The sequence below is a fragment of the Molossus molossus genome, unplaced genomic scaffold (genome assembly GCF_014108415.1).
Source record: "Molossus molossus isolate mMolMol1 unplaced genomic scaffold, mMolMol1.p scaffold_m16_p_9, whole genome shotgun sequence".
Taxonomy (NCBI): domain Eukaryota; kingdom Metazoa; phylum Chordata; class Mammalia; order Chiroptera; family Molossidae; genus Molossus; species Molossus molossus.
Window position 1 is genome coordinate 26,561,765 of NW_023425403.1, and position 17,828 is coordinate 26,579,592.

Consider the following 17,828-nt stretch of genomic DNA (forward strand, 5'->3'; position numbering starts at 1 on the left):
ATGTAAATTATACGTCCATAAAATTGGGTCTTAGAGATGAGATTCCCAGACAACCTGGGTTCCCGACCTTGAGATGTGCCCAGCATTGAGCCCTCTCTCTTCAAGTCCTAGCTACGGGTTAACTGGTGCCCCGACACCACACAATTCTCTGTTTTTCCAGAACAGCAGCTGGAGGCCATTTTCTATCCCTGAGTCTAGTCAAGTGGCAGCAATAGCTACTGAGTGGATGGATTTAGGGGGAAATGTTTTTAAAAAAGAGGAATGGGTAGAAAATAGGTTAAAAAGGGCCTGACTTTTGCCCTGGCTGGTTTGGCTCAGCAGTTAGAGCCTCCGCCCGTGGTCCAGAGAGACCCGGGTCCAGTTCCCACTAAGGGCACGTACCTCGGCTGCAGTTTGTCCCCGGCCCCAGTTGGGGTTGTGGTTGTGCAGGAAGTGGCCACTCGATGTGTCCCTTTCACACTGATGTTTCTCTCTCTCTCCCCCTCCCACTCTATCTGAATAAAAATGGAAAAAATGTCCTCGAGTGAGGATAAAAAAAAATGGGACCTGATTTTATTCTGTTTCCAAGTCTTCTGGGGGAACTAGAGGAGTAGACAGGCAGGGGAGTCCCAACCAAGCACATAGACCCTGCGTTTGAGACAGGTGAGTAGCAGATATGCTCCATTTCCTGGGGTTGGTTTTCTAATTCTTTCAGGCCGGAAGATCTCAGGAGGGGAATAGGAACATTTACTTTTCATCTTGGCTCCTTTATCTGGATACAAGCCCTGTAAAAGCAAACACCCATGAAGGAACCTCTCGGTCTCTTTATCCAGGGGATCCCTTGGAGGGGTGATGTCAAGGTGGGGTGTGGGGCACTGCAGCCCAGTTCAGCCTGGAGGGCAGTTGGGAGGAAAACAGGCGTTAGTGTATCTATTTACTTCCAGCAACCCTGACAAGTCCTCCCTGACCCCTGATCCCACATTCCCCTGGAATGCTCTTCTGGACATTTTGACACTAAGTATCTCCAAACTCTTCACACATTGACAGGCTGTGGTCTACAGCGAAGGCTGACTTGATAGAACAGCTCCATATTCAGTGGAAGGATCCCTACTAATTACTCAACTCCTGGTTGCTCGGGGGGTCCAGCTGTCCTCATCTTTTGGCACCTTGCTAGTCAGTCTCTGAAGTATCTCAAGCCTGAATTTATTGTGTGCTCCCAGTCATCTATCCATCTGTGTCCATCCGTCCATTTGTCGGTCCATCCATCCATCCATCCATCTATCCACCCTTCCATTCTTTGAGACCTAATATATGTCATACATCATTCTAGATGTGGGAATATAGGAGTGAATGCTACAGACAAAATCCTGTTCTTAAAAGTTCACATTTTAGTGGCCAAGTGGAGCAGACAGTAAACAAACAAAATTGATGTCAGATTGTGATACTTGGTTATGGTGAAAAATAAAGCTGGAAAGGAAATAGGCAGAGGAGTGGTAGTCAATAAAAGAGGTAGTCAATAGCATTTTATTTCAGAGGAGTCCTTTCTTTGTGCACGTGACCACAGGGTTGGGACTGCCTTAACACATTCTGACCAATAACAGTAATTAGGGTACATCTTGGTAATCTTTTAAAAATTTTTGGAGAAGTAGCTAAATAAAGAGAATCTTGTACCTTTATTATCTTAAATATTAAAGGCAGATAGTATGATAAAAAAATAAATAAATAAAATAAAAGAGGTAGGGAAGGTGAAAGTGGAGCAGAAATCTGAAGATTGTGAGGGGAGGGCCCTGCAGCTATCTGGGGCAAGTGTGTTCCAAGCACGAAGAACTGCAAATTCTAGCCTCATCCAGAGCACAGGCGATTTTCAGAGGGTGAGGTGAAAGATGGGGAATGGACATACAGTTTTCTTTTCTAGTTGCAATAGCATATAATAAATTACTATAAACTAAGGCAGTTTTTCAAATGTTTCTGACAGCTACCCATAGTAACAAATATATTTTTATACATGCATGTATACATTTTATTATGTAATGCACTCTATTTTCTATTCTATTCCAATTTTTTAAAATTTATTTTAATCCTACCCGAGGATAAGTTTTTATTGATTTTAGAGGGGGAGAGAGAAACATCAATGTGAGAAACATTGATCAGTTGCCTCCCATACACGCCCCTACACAGGATTGAACTGGAAACCTGGGTATGTGCCCTGATGGGAAATTGAACCTACAACCTTTTGGTGTATGGGACAATGCTCCAACCGATGGAGCCTGGCCAGGGCCTAGTCCAAGTTTTTATTTATTTATTTTTATTATTTTATTTTTGCATTTGTCTTCAGATAGAGCAGGAGGGAGAGATGGAGGAAGAGAGAGGAACATTGATGTGAGAGAGTCACATCGACTGGTTGCCACCCACATGACCCCAATTGCAACGAAGGTACGTGCCCTTTAGCGGGAACCGAACCCTACCTCTGGTCCGTGGGCTGATGCTTTGACTGCTGAGCCAAACTGGCCAGGGCCTATTCCAAATTTTTAAAATGCTGGTTATAATCCACTAACTTCACATCAAGACCTAGTAAGTTACAACCCAGATTTAAACTAAGTTGATCGTGTTCAATCTCATTGGCAAAAACTTTACCTCTCCTGGGTTTAACATAGTCCTAAAAGGTGCATGTGAGCTGTATCACTGATGATATTGTTGTTCACCTCACATTAACTCTTAGGTGATGGCTCAGACTAGATTTCTCCTGCTACTCTTTCCTTGATTATGAGCAGGGTTGGTTAGTTTCAAGCTGGAAGATTGGTTCAGCATTAGTGCATTGGCCTACACCATCTATGACCAAAATGCCTTCTTTGTACCTCACTGGGAATGTTGGCTCCTAATGAGAAAAGAAGTTGGATGGAGTTCATCTTGTAGTATGACTTTTGAAAGGTGAGAAAATGCCACACACACACACGTATAATTTTTTGGGGGGAGAGCCAAGGGGTGGGGAACTGTTCATTAATTGCCTCTCCTCTAATATTTTTTTGCCAGGTACAATTCTGGGGATTTATTTTTTGTTGTTGTTGTTAATCCTTACCTGAGGATATTTTTCCATTAATTCTTAGAGTGGAAGGGAAGGAGAGAGAGAGAAACATCGATATGAGAGACACACATTGATTGGTTGTTTCACACAAAACCCTGACCCCAACGGGGCCAGGGATCTCGGGGATCAAACATGCAACCCAGGTAATGTGCCCTTGACTGGGAATCAAACCTGCGATCTTTAAGTCCGAGGGCCGATGCTCTAACCACTGAGCCAAACCAGCCCGGGCTGGAATCTATTTCTTGAGCTGTGCAGTGTCACCATGAATGACATGTATGGGTCCGAGATGAGGTTAACTGCCCACTGTAGTTGCCTGGTACATCCATTCTGCCTGCTGGCCTACACCCTCTGCTGTCTGCGCTGCCCTCTGCCTGGGACTGCCAGCCAATACTAGTGAGCAAGACCATTGTCATCTTCACCTCTGTGTAATACCTGTGGGCTTCATGTTGATATGGCTTCCCTGAGGAACCCTCCACAATAGACGGTATGAGTATCTGGTTGTCGTCAAGTATCCAGGCCTGTTGAGTTTATCAGACTTGGGGAGGGGAGCAGATAGTGTGGTTTAAACTTAGCTAAGAGCATGCAATATAAGATCAAAGGCCAAGGAAAGGGAAAGAGATCAGCTGGAAGACTGAGACATATGCTGCTGTATTAGGTGGCCAGGAAAGGGGCTTCAGTGCATCTTCCTTGTTTGTCTCCCTTGAAAGCAGTCTCATGGGAAGCCCTTTTGGAAGAAACTGTTCAAGATAAAACAGGCCCTGGCTGGTGTGGCTCAGTTGGTTGGAGAATATACCATACACTAAGAGGTGGCAGATTTGATTTCTGGTCAGGGCACATACCCAGATTGTAGGTTTGATCCCGGTTGGGGTACGTATAGGAGGCAACTGACTGATGTTTCTCTCCCTCCTTTCCTTTTGCTAAAATCAGTAATAATAATAATAATAATAAATAAGACAAAGGTATGAACAGGAAAAAAAAAAGAGCATGATTTTAGTTATCTGCAAAAATCATGGGCTGGACAGAGCTGAGGGCAAGCCATTTTGCTGAGCATCTTGGAGACTAGGAGGAAAGAAACTGATAATCTAGTTTCTTTAAAAAAAACTTTTTTTTTTCCCCTTTATTGATTTTAGAGAGAGAAGTGAGAGGGCGAGAGAGATAGAAACATTGATTGGCCACCTCCTGCATGCCCCACACTGGGGATCAGGCCCACAACCTGGGCACGTGTCCTGACCAGAATCAAACCAGAGACCTCTTGGTGCATGAGTCGACACTCAACCTCTGAGCCACACCAGCCAGACTGGTAGTCCAGTTTCATTTGTTAGGTCTAATTCTTTGCTGCTGCCTGTGTGACAGAGTTCTAAAATCAATGATCAAAATCTTGCTATGATTGGGAAAGTCTTGTCAAAATTCAGTCCCTTTTCCTCCTATTTAACATAAGAATAAACTATAACTCGTTATTGCATTTGGAAGATTGAAAAAACAAGATAACTAGAATGAGTCCAAATTCCTTGAAGGCATCAGAAGTCTTGATACAGTGGTGCTTAGAAAAACAAATGCTGTAATCCTGCCGACTCCCAAAGAATATTATGTAGTTCATTAGCCATGTTTTTCAAAAGCTGGTGATGGTTTTTTCCGTTTTGTGTGAGTAGTTAAATATTCTGGTTATTGAACAATGAGAGGCAGAGCACACTTCATATATCATTAGGTACAACTGTTCCTTCACTAATTACCTACTTTAAAACCAACTCAATGAAAGTTCAGCAATGAAATGGTTTATAGGCATTTGGGGCAGTTTTAAAAACACTTGAGCTCATAAAATGTTAAGTACAGGTAAAGTTATAAAATAATTCAGACACAAGAATTGCATATAAATCTTATTAAAAGGACATCTTTGCTCAACAGATTATGAAAAAGAAACACACTTGGAATTATTCTACAGTTAAAAAACCCCTGAGATTCTGAGAACTGACTTGCTTAAGCCCAAGGTGCCAGAGGAAGAACAAAGTCAAAATTTTAACCTGTCTCCTAAACTCCTAGTTCAGTACATTGTCCACTGAACTACACGGCACTCTCTTCAGTCTGTTACACTTACTATACAGTCAACATCATACCAGAAAAGTGGCGTCACTGTGGGTGGTCAGCCAGGAGTAACCAAGATGTATCAGCCACTGAAACACCCTTTTATCTGTGCTCTTTTTTAATAACAGCATTAAGGGCTCCAGACTCAATCCAAAGGGCTAGAAAACCAAACTAAATTAACAGGTCTAAAGAAAAAGTCACCTTAGTTAAATGTTGGATCTCATGGGAAACTAGTTTTGAATAGCTGTTAACAGGTGAAGCCAGAACAGCAACTTTAGTAGTGATGTTGTTTCTCAAACCTGAGGCTTTTGTTATAAACCCGTAACTATGAAACTCCACCGAAAACCCTTTCCTGAAGATGTGTTTTTCTAATCAGTGGGGAGAGAGGAAGGGATCCACAAGGTATTTAGTATGAAAATATTCCTTTGTAAGTAACCAGCAATTGGGAAGTGTGATATATCCCAGAGTATGGACTGTTTATACCGTTGAGACCAGAAACTTAATTTGTCTATTCATTGGAGGCAACTCAAACTTGGGAAATAACATGACAATTTTGAGATTCATATTTTATTTACAAACAAATGAAGACTTTCCTCTGTAAACTCTAATTTGGGATGAGAAGAGCAATACAGAGCAGTAGTTGCTGGCTCCATACTAATGTGTGAAGGGAGTCCATCCAGCTGTTTCTTTAAACAATGATTTCATTTTAAAAAGGAACAAAAAGCCACGTGATTTCTTCATGTTGCACATGTGAAAGAATGCAAAAAAAAAAAAAAAAAAAAATGACTTCAAAATACTCGTCTCTAGTCAAATGTGTGAGGTGACCAGAATATCACTTTCATTCGGTGACAGCCCCTGTTCCCCAAGAGCAATAGCCTGTGAGCAAGAGTTAATATTCATCAAGAGTATCTGCTCGAGGAATGGAGAGACCTCGATCTTTGAGAGCCTGAACTTTCAGCTTCTCGGCTTCCAGTTTGGTCTGCTGTTCTACTCTTTGTTCTTCTAGGATTTCTTCAATAGACACTTGCTGCAGGGGTGTGTCACTCTCCTTTTCCAGGTCCTACAAAACAAGCAGGTTTAAGAAACTTCAGCTGATGACCCAAAATAGAAAACACTATAGATTTCAAGGCAAATGGATTCCTATGTCAGGCTTGGATTATTTTACATATTGTGACATGGCTGAAATATCCTTCTAGAAACAGGTAAGTTTTTTTGTTTTAATCCTCACTCAAGGATATTTTTCCATTTTTGTTCAGATAGAGTGGGAGGGAGAGAGAGAGAGAGAGAAACATCGATGTGAAAGGGACACATCGAGTGGCCACTTCCTGCACAACCACAACCCCAACTGGGGCCAGGGACAAACTGCAGCTGAGGTACGTGCCCTTAGCGGGAACAGAACCCGGGTCTCTCTGGACCGCGGGCGAAGGCTCTAACTGCTGAGCCAAACCAGCCAGGGCAGAACAGGTAAGTTTTACAAAGAAATGGCTGGCCCTTGCCGGTTTGGCTCAGCGGTTGGAGCGTCGGCCTGCGGTCCGGGGAGACCCGGGTTTGGTTCCCTCTAAGGGCATGTACCTCGGTTGCAGTTTGTCCCCGGCGCTGGTTCAGTAGTGCGGGTGGCAGCCACTTGATGTGTCCCTTTCATGTCGATGTTTCTCTCTTTCTCTTCCTCTCTCTCCCTCCTGCTAAAAACAAAAAACAAAAAAAAGAAATGGCTAGCTACATTATTATAGAATAAATACTTATATGAATGTGGTAATAGAAATCATTAACAGTGTGTATAACAAAGCTTTAGGTTGTCTGAAGTCTTACATCATTCAAGAACGACTTTAAAAAAACTGTTTTTATCGATTTTTTTTAAAGAGAGGAAGGGAGAGAGAGATGCACCAACGTGAGAAACATTGATCAACTGCCTCATGCACGCCCCCTACTGAGGATCAAGCCCACAACCCGGGCATGTGACCTGATGGGGAATCGAACCGGGACCTCAATCCACTGAACCACAGTGGCTGGGCAAGAAGTACTTTTCTTAAAAAAGAAAAGAAAAGAAAAAAGAATTAGGGTTATTTTTCCAACCCGAGAGAATTCCAAGAGAAATTACTGAGGCCAAGATGGCTTTAGATAAGTATTTTAACATTATCAAAGTCAGTTTAATTTCTAGGGTTGTTGCTCAGTAAGAAGGTAGAGAACACTGATTCAAAGAAGTACCCCCTCCCCACAAAGGCAATAAACCGTCCCTCTGTTGGACTAACTAGGATCTTTAAATTATAACACAAGACACTTTCCTCTCTATGGCAACAAGTCTTTTAGATAAAACCTCAGCAAACCAGTTAGATTACTAAACCAGTAGGCACCAATATAGTTCTCTATTTTAATTAAAAATTGTTTTGCTTACTGCCCTGGCAAGTGTGGCTCAGTTGAAGAGCATCATCCTGTACACTGAAAGGTGGTGGGCTCAATTCCCAAACAGGGCACACACCTAGGTTGCAGGTTTGTTCTCTGGTTGGGGTGCATACAGGAAGCAAATGATTGATGTTTTTCTCTCACATCAATGTCTCTCTCTCTCTCTTTTCCTCTCTCTAAAAGTTAATGAAAAACATATCATTGGGTGAGGATTTAAAAAAAATGTTTTTGCTTACTAAAAAAAAAAAAAAATTATTCTTTCCATTATTAAAAAAAAGCTCATTGTATAACATTTCAAAAAACAGAAAGAAAGTCCTTAATTCCAGTATGTAGGAATAACATTTTGGTGAATATTCTTCCAATTTTTTCACGTATATGTTGACTTTTTAAAAAAATCCACAATGCAAATATTGACTGTAATTTTCTTCATTTAATATGGCATTGTATGTTTAATATTTTTATTTTTAAACATTATAAACATTGGACAACCAATCTTGTAATGCAGAATCTTGCTGTAGAAGCATCTCACTATGTATTCACAGATTCAGTTCATTCTCTTTGAAATGAGCATACAAGCATTACTCTGTGTAACCGGAAAGCCTATACAGACAAGGTATTATTTCTTATCCTCTTCTCTGACTTTCAGTGATAAAATTCTGGGAATTACACATACACAAACTCTCCAGATGTTCCAGCCTATCACTGGATGCTAATCTTCAGATGCTGCCAAGGCCTCAGAACCCACAGGCTGTGACATATCAGATGGAGGACTCTCGCCAAAGAGGTTAGATGAAAGCCACACAAATTACACAAGCAAACCCTGCCCTGGGTCAAATGTTAACTGCACCTAGGAAAATATATGTTATCAAGTGTAACCTGCCCTCATAACTCATGGGTAGTGGCTGAAGGAAAGATCATGTCCTTAATTTAGTGTACTGCCTCTTGGATTTTTCAGTATGTTACTCATTTAGCTGTTCATGTGGTTATGATGATGCTGTTTCCCAACAATCTGTCTTGTTACTTAAGACTTTGTACATCACCATCCTTGAGGCAGAATCCAGGGACTTCTTAAGCAATGAAATGTTTGCAGAATCTAGATAGTTTCTCTAGGGATGGTACTTACTTTCTTCAAACTGACTATTGATTCATATAACTATGTATGCATTCCTGTCATTTCTTTAGTGGTACCACTGTAAAAATTCTGCAGTATCCAAACCATAATATATACAAAAGGATTACCAGGAAACAATGAAATCTTCAAGAATAAACACAAGTTTGCTTCTCACATACACATTACATCTACATAGGGGCAATGTGTGCCAATGTAACTGGCATAGAAAGCATTTCTGTGATGTTCACTCCTATGAAACTGAAGCAGAGTATGTGTACATATTTTAACTTAACTTTTTATCCCTGGTAGCAAAGTAATATGTTTCCTCTTTAAAAATTAAATTCAGAATAGTATAAAAAAAGAAAAAAAATAATCACCCACAATCCTACTGTCCAGATTGCGATTAGGCCCTCTGGCAGACTACTTCAGTGATTTACCACCCCTCCCTCACACCTCTGGGTAGTATAGTGCTTTATTTCAATCTTTACATAATACAAGATGACAATTTCTACTGCATAAACATGCAAGAAATGATACACTGAACCAAAAATATTTCTACCACAAAAAATAATTTAAAAAAAAAAAAAAAAAGGTATTTTATATATTTGGGCAGTACTGATTAGTCATTTCTAGCTATTTCACACAAAGTCTCTGAATCAACCTGACCCTGGCAGGATTATCTCATTTTCTCAAATGGCTTATTAAAAATAGCTACAGACTAAATCACTCCACTCAAAAGACTTCTGTAAATCTGATTTAAGATGTGACTAGGTATTGGGAAACTTGACTGAAAACTTTAAAAACAAAATAGGAAAAGATAAAATCAAGCAAATGTCAAAGTTTTTTATTTTTATTTTCCTGGCAAATCCAATAATCAGAAGCGGCAGGATCAAGTCAAGGGTAGTTTTGAGTAATGTTTCATGTAAAACATGAAATCAGGTTTATCTTTTCAAAATGCTGAGTATTTCTAGGTTTTATATACAGGGTTTGGCAAAAGTAGGTTTACAGTTGTATGTGAAACAGTTTATTCTTGTATTATTAATTTTCCATAGGAACAACTATAAACCTACTTTTGCCCTACCCTGTATATAAAATAGTTTTCTAATAGTTACGTATTATATATGCATACAGTAACAACACTACTTCACACCTGCCAGCTAGTCTTCTTCCTCATTGGTTGTGAGCGAAGGTCAAGTGAAGCTGACTGACTGAACTCTATTATCACGATAGTTCACAGAAAGACTTCTCCTGTATCCCTTCTTTTCCCTCCCCCCTTTAAAAACATGGATATCACATTGAATATGCAATGTGTCTTTCCCTACAAACACAGCTAATTAACTCTATATCATGAAAAACTACTTGTAACCAATTATTTAAATTACTGCAAATATACAATGTATATCTTATTTTATCAAATTATTATTTTCAAGTTTTTCAATTTTCTGTTTTAAGAAATAGCAGAAGTAATTATTATTATTATTTTAATTATTATTTTTTTCTTTATCGATTTAGAGAGAGAGGAAGGGAGAGAGAGACATACACAGAAACATCAATGAGAGAGAACATCGACAGGCTGCCTCCTGCATGCTCCCCACTGGGGATCGGGCCCACAACCTGGGCATGTGCCCTGACTGATAATTGAACCAGTGACCTCATGGTGCACGGGTCGATGTTCAATCAGTGAGCCACACTGGCTAGGCAGAAATAATTATTAATGAACACATTTAAGGGATGATATATATATTTTAAAGATATCAGGTAAGCCCTGGCCAGTTTGGCTCAGCAGTTAGAGCGTCCACCCGCGGACCAGAGAGCCCCAGGTTCGGTTCTCACTAAGGGCACATACCTCGGTTGCAGTTTGTCCCTGGACCCACTTGGGGTTGTGTGGGTGGCAACCAGGTGATGTGTTTCTCTCACATTAATGTTTCTCTCTCTCTCTCCACCTCCCTCTCCCTCCTGCTCTATCTGAAGATAGATGCAAAAAAAAAAAAAAGAAAGATATCAGGTAAAATCAATGATATTTTGCTGCTAATGAGATCAAATCTTTAAAATGCCAAAAGGCATTGAAACAAAGTTAATTATTCTCTATAATTTTCCTTTTACAACTGTGGGTTCCCTAAATTAATCTAGTGGTTTCCTGAGAGAAACTGGGTGAAATGTAGAAAATATATTTTTTTCCTTCTTGAAAAGACCAAACCCTTAACTAGTATAATTATCAAGACCCATGCAGCTTAACAGTTTTCACTTACTATTTCTCCTAGTAGGACCACATTTTCTCCTCTGACCACAAAAATCCCTCGAGGAATATCACCATATTTTCTGCCCACATGAATACGCTCCACAGTCTGATGTAGCACTAAATTAGCTATAATTGTATAGGGAAGAAACAAAGATAATTTAGTTCAAGTTACTGGGTAACTCAGTTATTTTGAAAAGAAAAGATTTAGCTAAACATGACTGCAAAACTTTCTAATTTGGGGAAAAACTTAAAATTTCAAACGATCTCCTATTTCATTACGACAAACCACTTAAAAGATTTTTAACCAACTGGAAAGTAAAAGACTACTTGCGATTATGTTGTACTAATACATGAATGATAGTGGGAAAAAGTCTTAAAAAGTTAAATTTGTTTATCAGTTAATTGCTAACATCAACAGGGTTGTAAGATAATATAAATGAGTAAGGCACTTAGAAGACTCTAAACAATGGCAGAGATTAAAACTCTGTATTTTTTTTTAGAAGAAAACAGTTTTTCTATGTTCTGTGGGTATGTGCATATGGCAATTTACCAAAGATTTAACTTTCTTTCAGTACTTAGAATTTACTTAACCCAATAAAAATGTCCATGAATTATGATACAGAAAAAAACTATTTTTTCACTTTGTCAGATAACCATATCTAGTAATCCAAGAGTAGTCAATATTTATTACTTTTCCTTCAAAGTAGTCTGATGAATTTGACTTAAGATTTAGAAACCCAGTATGTTAAGAATAATTTTTTTTCTTCTTTCCATTTGTCTTATTTGAAGAAAGCAGATATTTATGTTCTTTATCTTCTATAACTTTTACAAGTGTTTCAATTATGTTGTTATTTTCCTCATGCCCAAATCCACTGACCTAGCAGATGTCCAACAAATGCTGATATGAACTGAGAAGTTTCTTAAAACAGAAGCAGATATAAATCTCTTTAGAAAAATGCAGGATGCAAAACAAAGACTGAGACTCTTGAGTCTGATGTATCCTTAAGTGTAAAATATTGAACTTAATGTTAGGTTCCCTAACAAGTTTCAGAAAATACCTTCTATCCAATTTTCATTGGACAGGGAGGGATTACCTTCAGTGCAGGAACTGCTTTGAAGAGTAGTCACACCCAAGCCAATGTACAAATGAGCAGCTTTTTCAGTGGACTGAGTTTATTTCTATATTTTGGCTCCCTCTAATGGGGAAAATAAAAAACAGTCCAAAATATTATAATCACATACTCTAGTGAAAGTCAGTTTTAGAAATACAGTACAGGCTTAAAAATATAAGCTTTTGAACCATGTAGTCATAATTTAGGAAACAATGATTTAATGACTCAAAACAGTATTCCATTATGCCAGACACATGAAAAAGTTGCAGATAAATACATTACAATACAAAGTAATAAAAATACAACGGGCAGCTCTTATTATCCAGAGTATAAGAGAAGTCTATAACTAATACATACCAAATTGATCAATGCTCCTCAAAAAGCCTATAAGTGTCCTTCCATCTCGAAGCAGTACCAAGTGCTTTTCTGGGGACAGGAAAAAGATCTTTAAAAAATGAAAACTGTTAGCTTCAGTGAATTTACAGGGAAACAACAAAAATAAAGTTGATAGTTTAAGCGCTACCACTTCCTCTTCCAGTGTATTTAAGGTGGAGTGCACTCGGAAATTGGGGACTAAGGTAATTTGGGGTTCGGATTAGAACAGCGATTTTCAACCAGGAGCAGTGAGAATTTTTAAAACATGCAATACCTATCTATTTAGTCAGGACCACTGATGTATTTTCCTTAGAATGTCAAATAATAAAAAAAAAGACAACAGCCAACATAATTATAGCCATCCAGTATGAATGAATCAAAATTTACCTATTTTTTTTGTGAGATTGGTGTGCTATAGAATTTTAGTAAATGGTTTGTGTGTGTCATGAGATGAAAAAGGGTGACAATTTCTGGATTAGAAGAACAAGTAGTGTGGCAGAGTGGAAAACGGACTGGGTGAATAGCCAGCCAGCCTGGCTGGCTCTAGAACCTAATGTTTGACAGTCCCTCCCACCCTCCAGTGTCATGTCAGTTTCTATATCTGCAAATTGAAAAATTTAGTCTGGGTGATCTTTATGATCTTAATTCTAGAATTGTTTCCCCTCCATGAGCTTAGAAGAGCTTCTATTTCATACTTTGGAATCAGGGGAGGTTTTAAATAAAAACAGTGCCCCAGACATGTAAAAGGAGGGTGCAGATAATAAGCTAGAGCAACAGTTCAGTAATTTTGAACACTATGTGCTGTTCTGGGGCCTAGATATACAATAGAGAATAAGACTAAGAAAGTTTAACCATATGAACTTATATTCCTGGTAGAGAAAGACAAACAAAATAATCTATTGTGATTAGTACAATCAAATAAAAAGTAGGAAAGCAAGATAGTATGATGAAGAGAGGGGAAGTAGCTCCAGAAGAGAGTGGCTAGAAAGGGTGGCCAAGGAAAACTTCTCTGAAGAGGTGACTTTGGGCTGACTCTGAAAAACGACAATAAGCCCGTCACTAGAATAGCTAGCAAAGTTCATTGTTTCTTTAATGCCACCCATAAAGTACCTTCTAGATGCAGAACAGAGGAGAAGACAGTGATTCTTCCCTGAAGGAATTTATAATTGGGCTATAATTATCACAAGCAAATACATCTTAATTATATGACACTGACAAAAACTCTAGCTGGAGGATGTATCTGAGTTGATCCTTGAAAGGCAGACAATTTTTGGCCAAGGAAAAAGTAATGGGGAGGGGGAGGAAAATCTGTAATTAGGCAGGAGGAAAAAAAGGGTTATGTAACCATATGTGTGGTGAAAAGTTGAGGGTATGAAGAAAAATAAGAGGAAATGAAGTCAGAAAAGAACTGGAAGCAGGTTGAGGCTATTCCCGGAGTCTGAGACATAAAGAAGAGAGCTGAACCAAGGTAGAGATGCAAAAGGAGACAATAAGAGAACTAAGGCTGTGTAGTTCTAAGTAATAGATTTGTCAACCAATTGAGTTTGTATATGTAGGTAGGTGTGAGAGAGTGAGGTGCTAAAGGGATTAGTTAAAAAACATGCAGAAATTTTGAGACATCATGCCAGGGGAGGGCCATTTACCAAAAGTTTGAAGTAAAAGAAGGCTATTAGCTGTTTGTAATTCTGAAATGCTATCAGGACACTTATGTAGAAATGTCAAAAGACAGTTGGAAATACAAAGCTGGAATGCAAAGAGGTCAGAATTAGAGAGAGCAATTTTGGACAAGGCCACAAAGAGGTTATATAATTATTAAAGTCCAGATCTCCTAGAGATTTAAGGAAAGAAGCAGGCCAAAGATGGAACCTAAGATACAATCTATTTTAGGGACAGTAAGAGTTGGAGAGTTAAGAAAGTCAGCAAGTGCCAGTGTTAGGGAAATCAAGAGCACTGATTAAGTAAGAATCCAGTATCACAATGTAATAGTATCACAATGTAGAGGGGAGTGGAAAACTCAGAAGAGGGCATTAGACTGATGCTTAATAATGGAGCTGCATAAGTGTGTTAACAAAAATCAAATTGTAGGAGTAACAGAGATGGTCTATTGCAGGTGGTCATAAAGAGTCAAAATGGTATGTGTCAAGAGGTAAGGGTAGAAAAAAGGGATGGGGAGACACAACTGAAGAAAATATTGAGATGGACAGAGAAGAACACATAGGACGGGATAGAACCGGGGGAGAAAGATAGAAGGTATAAGAGAAAAAGAATATTAATGAAAGAAGTTTCCAGAAATAGTGGAAGGAAAGAGTAATAAAAGACACAAACTGAAAGGGAGGAATACTTCCTACTCAAATGAGAGTATGGGTGAAAATACTAGAAAGACTAAGGAGAGAAGAGGAAGGGGTGTGTGGGTGAGGGGGAATGAAAGGTGCATATAAAATTGTTTTGAACTCTTCAGTGAAGGAGGCTTGGAATCTACAAAAAAAAAATAGGTTAGGGAAGGCTTTAGAACAAAGATTATTATTTTAAAATTTTTTTTAACTGATTTTTATTTTTTTTTATCCTCACCCAAGGACATTTTTCCATTTTTTGTTCAGATAGAGCGGGAGGGAGGGAGAGAGAGAGAGAGAAACATCAACGTGAAAGGGACACATCAAGTGGTTGCCACCCGCACGACCCAACCAGGGCCAGGGACAAACCGCAACCGAGGTACATGCCCTCCGTGGGAACCAAACCCGGTTCTCTCTGGACCACTGGCCGATGCTATCGATGAGCCAAACCGGCCAAGGCCCAAAAATTATTTTTAGTAAAATGACAGAATGTGTTAGGGCCTCAAATAATTCAGATATATAACAAGGAGTGAGGGCAAAAGGGTATCCTCATACAATTAAACTTAAGTTTTCATTACATTACATTTGTACAGTGGTATTTATATTAATTTGGTCCAATTTATACCACATCCCTTCAATGGCAAAATCACTGCTTTAGATTTTAATAATTTCAGACAAAAAAATAAGTTTAACAATATACTCACTCTTTAATTTGCATAGATAGTACCTGTATACACATAACTTGTTTGGAACTGTGTGTAACCATTTTGCAGCAATTGGAAGTTAATGAGACAGATCACACGATTAAAACAATTACAAAAACATTGCCTGAAGAATAATTCACAGATGAGAGTTTAGCACAAGGAAAGACGGGACAAGTGTAAGTGGCTCCTCTTTGTACAGGACTGAGCTGCTCTTCGGGGCAATGACTAGGAATAAGGGAGGTCTTCCTAGTAAAAGCAAAAGAAAATTGCATAACAGGAAAAAACAAAGTTTCAAGTGACTCAACCATTCCAGAAAAGTCAATATCTTGTTTGTTAATGGTTTCTATTACTATAACCTGGAAGTGCTAAAGACTCTCACGGTAAAATAATATTGCAAAGGGCTCCAGGGTTTATGCATAAAGCCTATGTTTGCTGCCAATTAAGTCCCAATGCTGTTGTCTTAATATTTTCATTTCATGATGAATCCTTTCTCTAAGTATTTTCATCCATCCACCAGTAACAACCTGGTACTTCGAAATATCGCAGAGGAAGATAGTTGACAGGGCGGGGGACAAAGTTCGCGTTTGGGCCTCAGCAGCCGCGTCCCTCGGAAGCAGGACTGAATTCTACACTTTGTGGCCGACCAGCCGGTTAACTGGTGGAGGCTCCGAGCAGGACAGACGCAACAGAGGTAGGCGAGGAGGTGGGCAAGCGGTGCGTTCCTGCGGCTCCTCCATCCGTGGAGGATGTGAACGCCAAACACCCAGAACTTTCTTAAAAACATACCGCCCTCCGCCCCACACTCATTCTACGAGCTCTTTCGAAATAGGCACCCGTCCGGGAGGAAGGGTCTCACCCCAGACTTCACCCGAAGGAGACGAGCAACTCACTGTCGATGTCCTCGATGAGGCTGGCGGTGCCGGGCATATAGTTCATTTTGAGCTGAGATACGGCTGCAGTGTATAGCGACGAAGGGCCAGTGCATCCAACACCGTCTTCCTCCTACCGTAGTCGCCGCCTCGGCGGGACCCGGCCAGGAACCCAGTTCCGGACCAGCACTTCAGCCCCGGCTTTCAGCAGCCGGGCCACGCCGGAAACTCCTCCATATTATCCCCACCCACTTCCGTCATCACGTGCCCATTTTTCAGGAAGAGGCGGGGCCGTCATGTGGTCCTGGGACAGACTTCCCCCATCCATGAAGAGAGGGGAAGAGGAATCCAGATTGCATAGGTGGTGGGACAATGCATTCTCCTTTTTAGAGAACACGGCGCTGCTTCTAGTTTTCCTGATCCTTCGACCCCAGAGTCACTGGCATCAGTCCCTTAACCCTCCGGACTCGGCAGCCGAAAGGGCGGGAGCTGGCCTGGGATTGGCTGTTGTCGGCCGACCCCCTTCACTATTGTCCATTCCTCCTTGCTGGTTGGCGCCTGCGCATTGGACCGGCTGTGGGGGGCGGGAAGCTCTTAGGGGCAGTAAGAGCCCATGTCGGCCTTAAGGCGTTCGGGCTACGGCCCCAGTGACGGTCCATCTTATGGCCGCTATTACGGACCCGGGGGTGGAGATGTGCCCGTGCACCCACCTCCAACCTTATATCCTCCTCGCGCTGAACCTCCCCAGCACCCCATTTCCTGGCGGGTGCGCGGGGGCGGCCCGGTTGAGACCACCTGGACCGGAGAAGGCGGAGGAGGCGATGGCTACTATACCTCTGGAGGCACCTGGACCGAGCCTGGTCGAGCTGGAGGAAGCCACCAGGTGAGCTTTGCGCCGTATGTCCCATGGGGGCCGATAGGGGGTTTTTGGGGGTGAGGGCCATTGAGATCTATATACTTCCAGAGTTCGTAATGGATCGCGTTTCATATTTGTTTACCTTGGGGGGGGGGTTGTAGAGATAAGAGATTGGGATCGTGGGTGGAGGAATATGCTTGTGTTCGATTTGCCTCTTCTTTTCTGCTTCGACCATAATATGCATTACTGTTAAAAAGGCAAAAAAGCTAAGCTAAGTAGAGGATGCGAAATCTCTCACCTGGGAACGATGTTGGCCTGAGGTGACCAGGCTCCGCTTTTTAAGCTCTAACGTGACTAGGCTCTGCTTTTAAAGCTCTAACAATTTATCCTGCGTGGCTCGTCAGGCCGGCCCTCGGGGAGAAGGGAGGTGGCTGCAGCCCCCACCGTCACTCAGTTACCCCTCCCGCGCGGGGAGGAACCTGCAGGAAGGGGGCGGGGAGGGATCTGGGCATTACCCTTTGCCCCTAATAGTTTGCCCAGGGTTGAATCACGAATTATCAGTGTTGGAAAGCACTTTCGTGTGGGTTGTTTTATTTAATCTTCACGGCGACTGCAACATAAATGTTATTACACACAGCGTTCCTATTTTACGATTAAAGAACCGTTGGCTGAGAGGTCAGCTCATTGACTCA

At 40.8% G+C, this 17,828-nt stretch overlaps 2 protein-coding genes across 2 annotated transcripts in view; one reads left to right on the forward strand and one right to left on the reverse strand.

The window, feature by feature from the left end:
• Positions 1-5,691: 5,691 nt before the first annotated feature.
• Positions 5,692-16,704, reverse strand: LSM1 (LSM1 homolog, mRNA degradation associated). Its single transcript, XM_036250080.1, has 4 exons — positions 16,302-16,704; positions 12,360-12,428; positions 10,901-11,016; positions 5,692-6,200 (listed from the first exon to the last, which is right to left on the reverse strand). Exons 1-4 carry the CDS (start codon positions 16,345-16,347, stop codon positions 6,030-6,032), a joined length of 402 nt encoding a protein of 133 aa, XP_036105973.1. The 5' UTR covers positions 16,348-16,704; the 3' UTR covers positions 5,692-6,029.
• BAG4 (BAG cochaperone 4) overlaps positions 16,702-17,828 on the forward strand; it is a 41,019-nt gene continuing 39,892 nt past the window's right edge. The window contains exon 1 of the mRNA XM_036250079.1: positions 16,702-17,163. Within this exon, the coding sequence (XP_036105972.1) occupies positions 16,894-17,163 (270 nt within the window). The 5' untranslated portion in view covers positions 16,702-16,893. The remainder of the gene's footprint in view (positions 17,164-17,828) is intronic.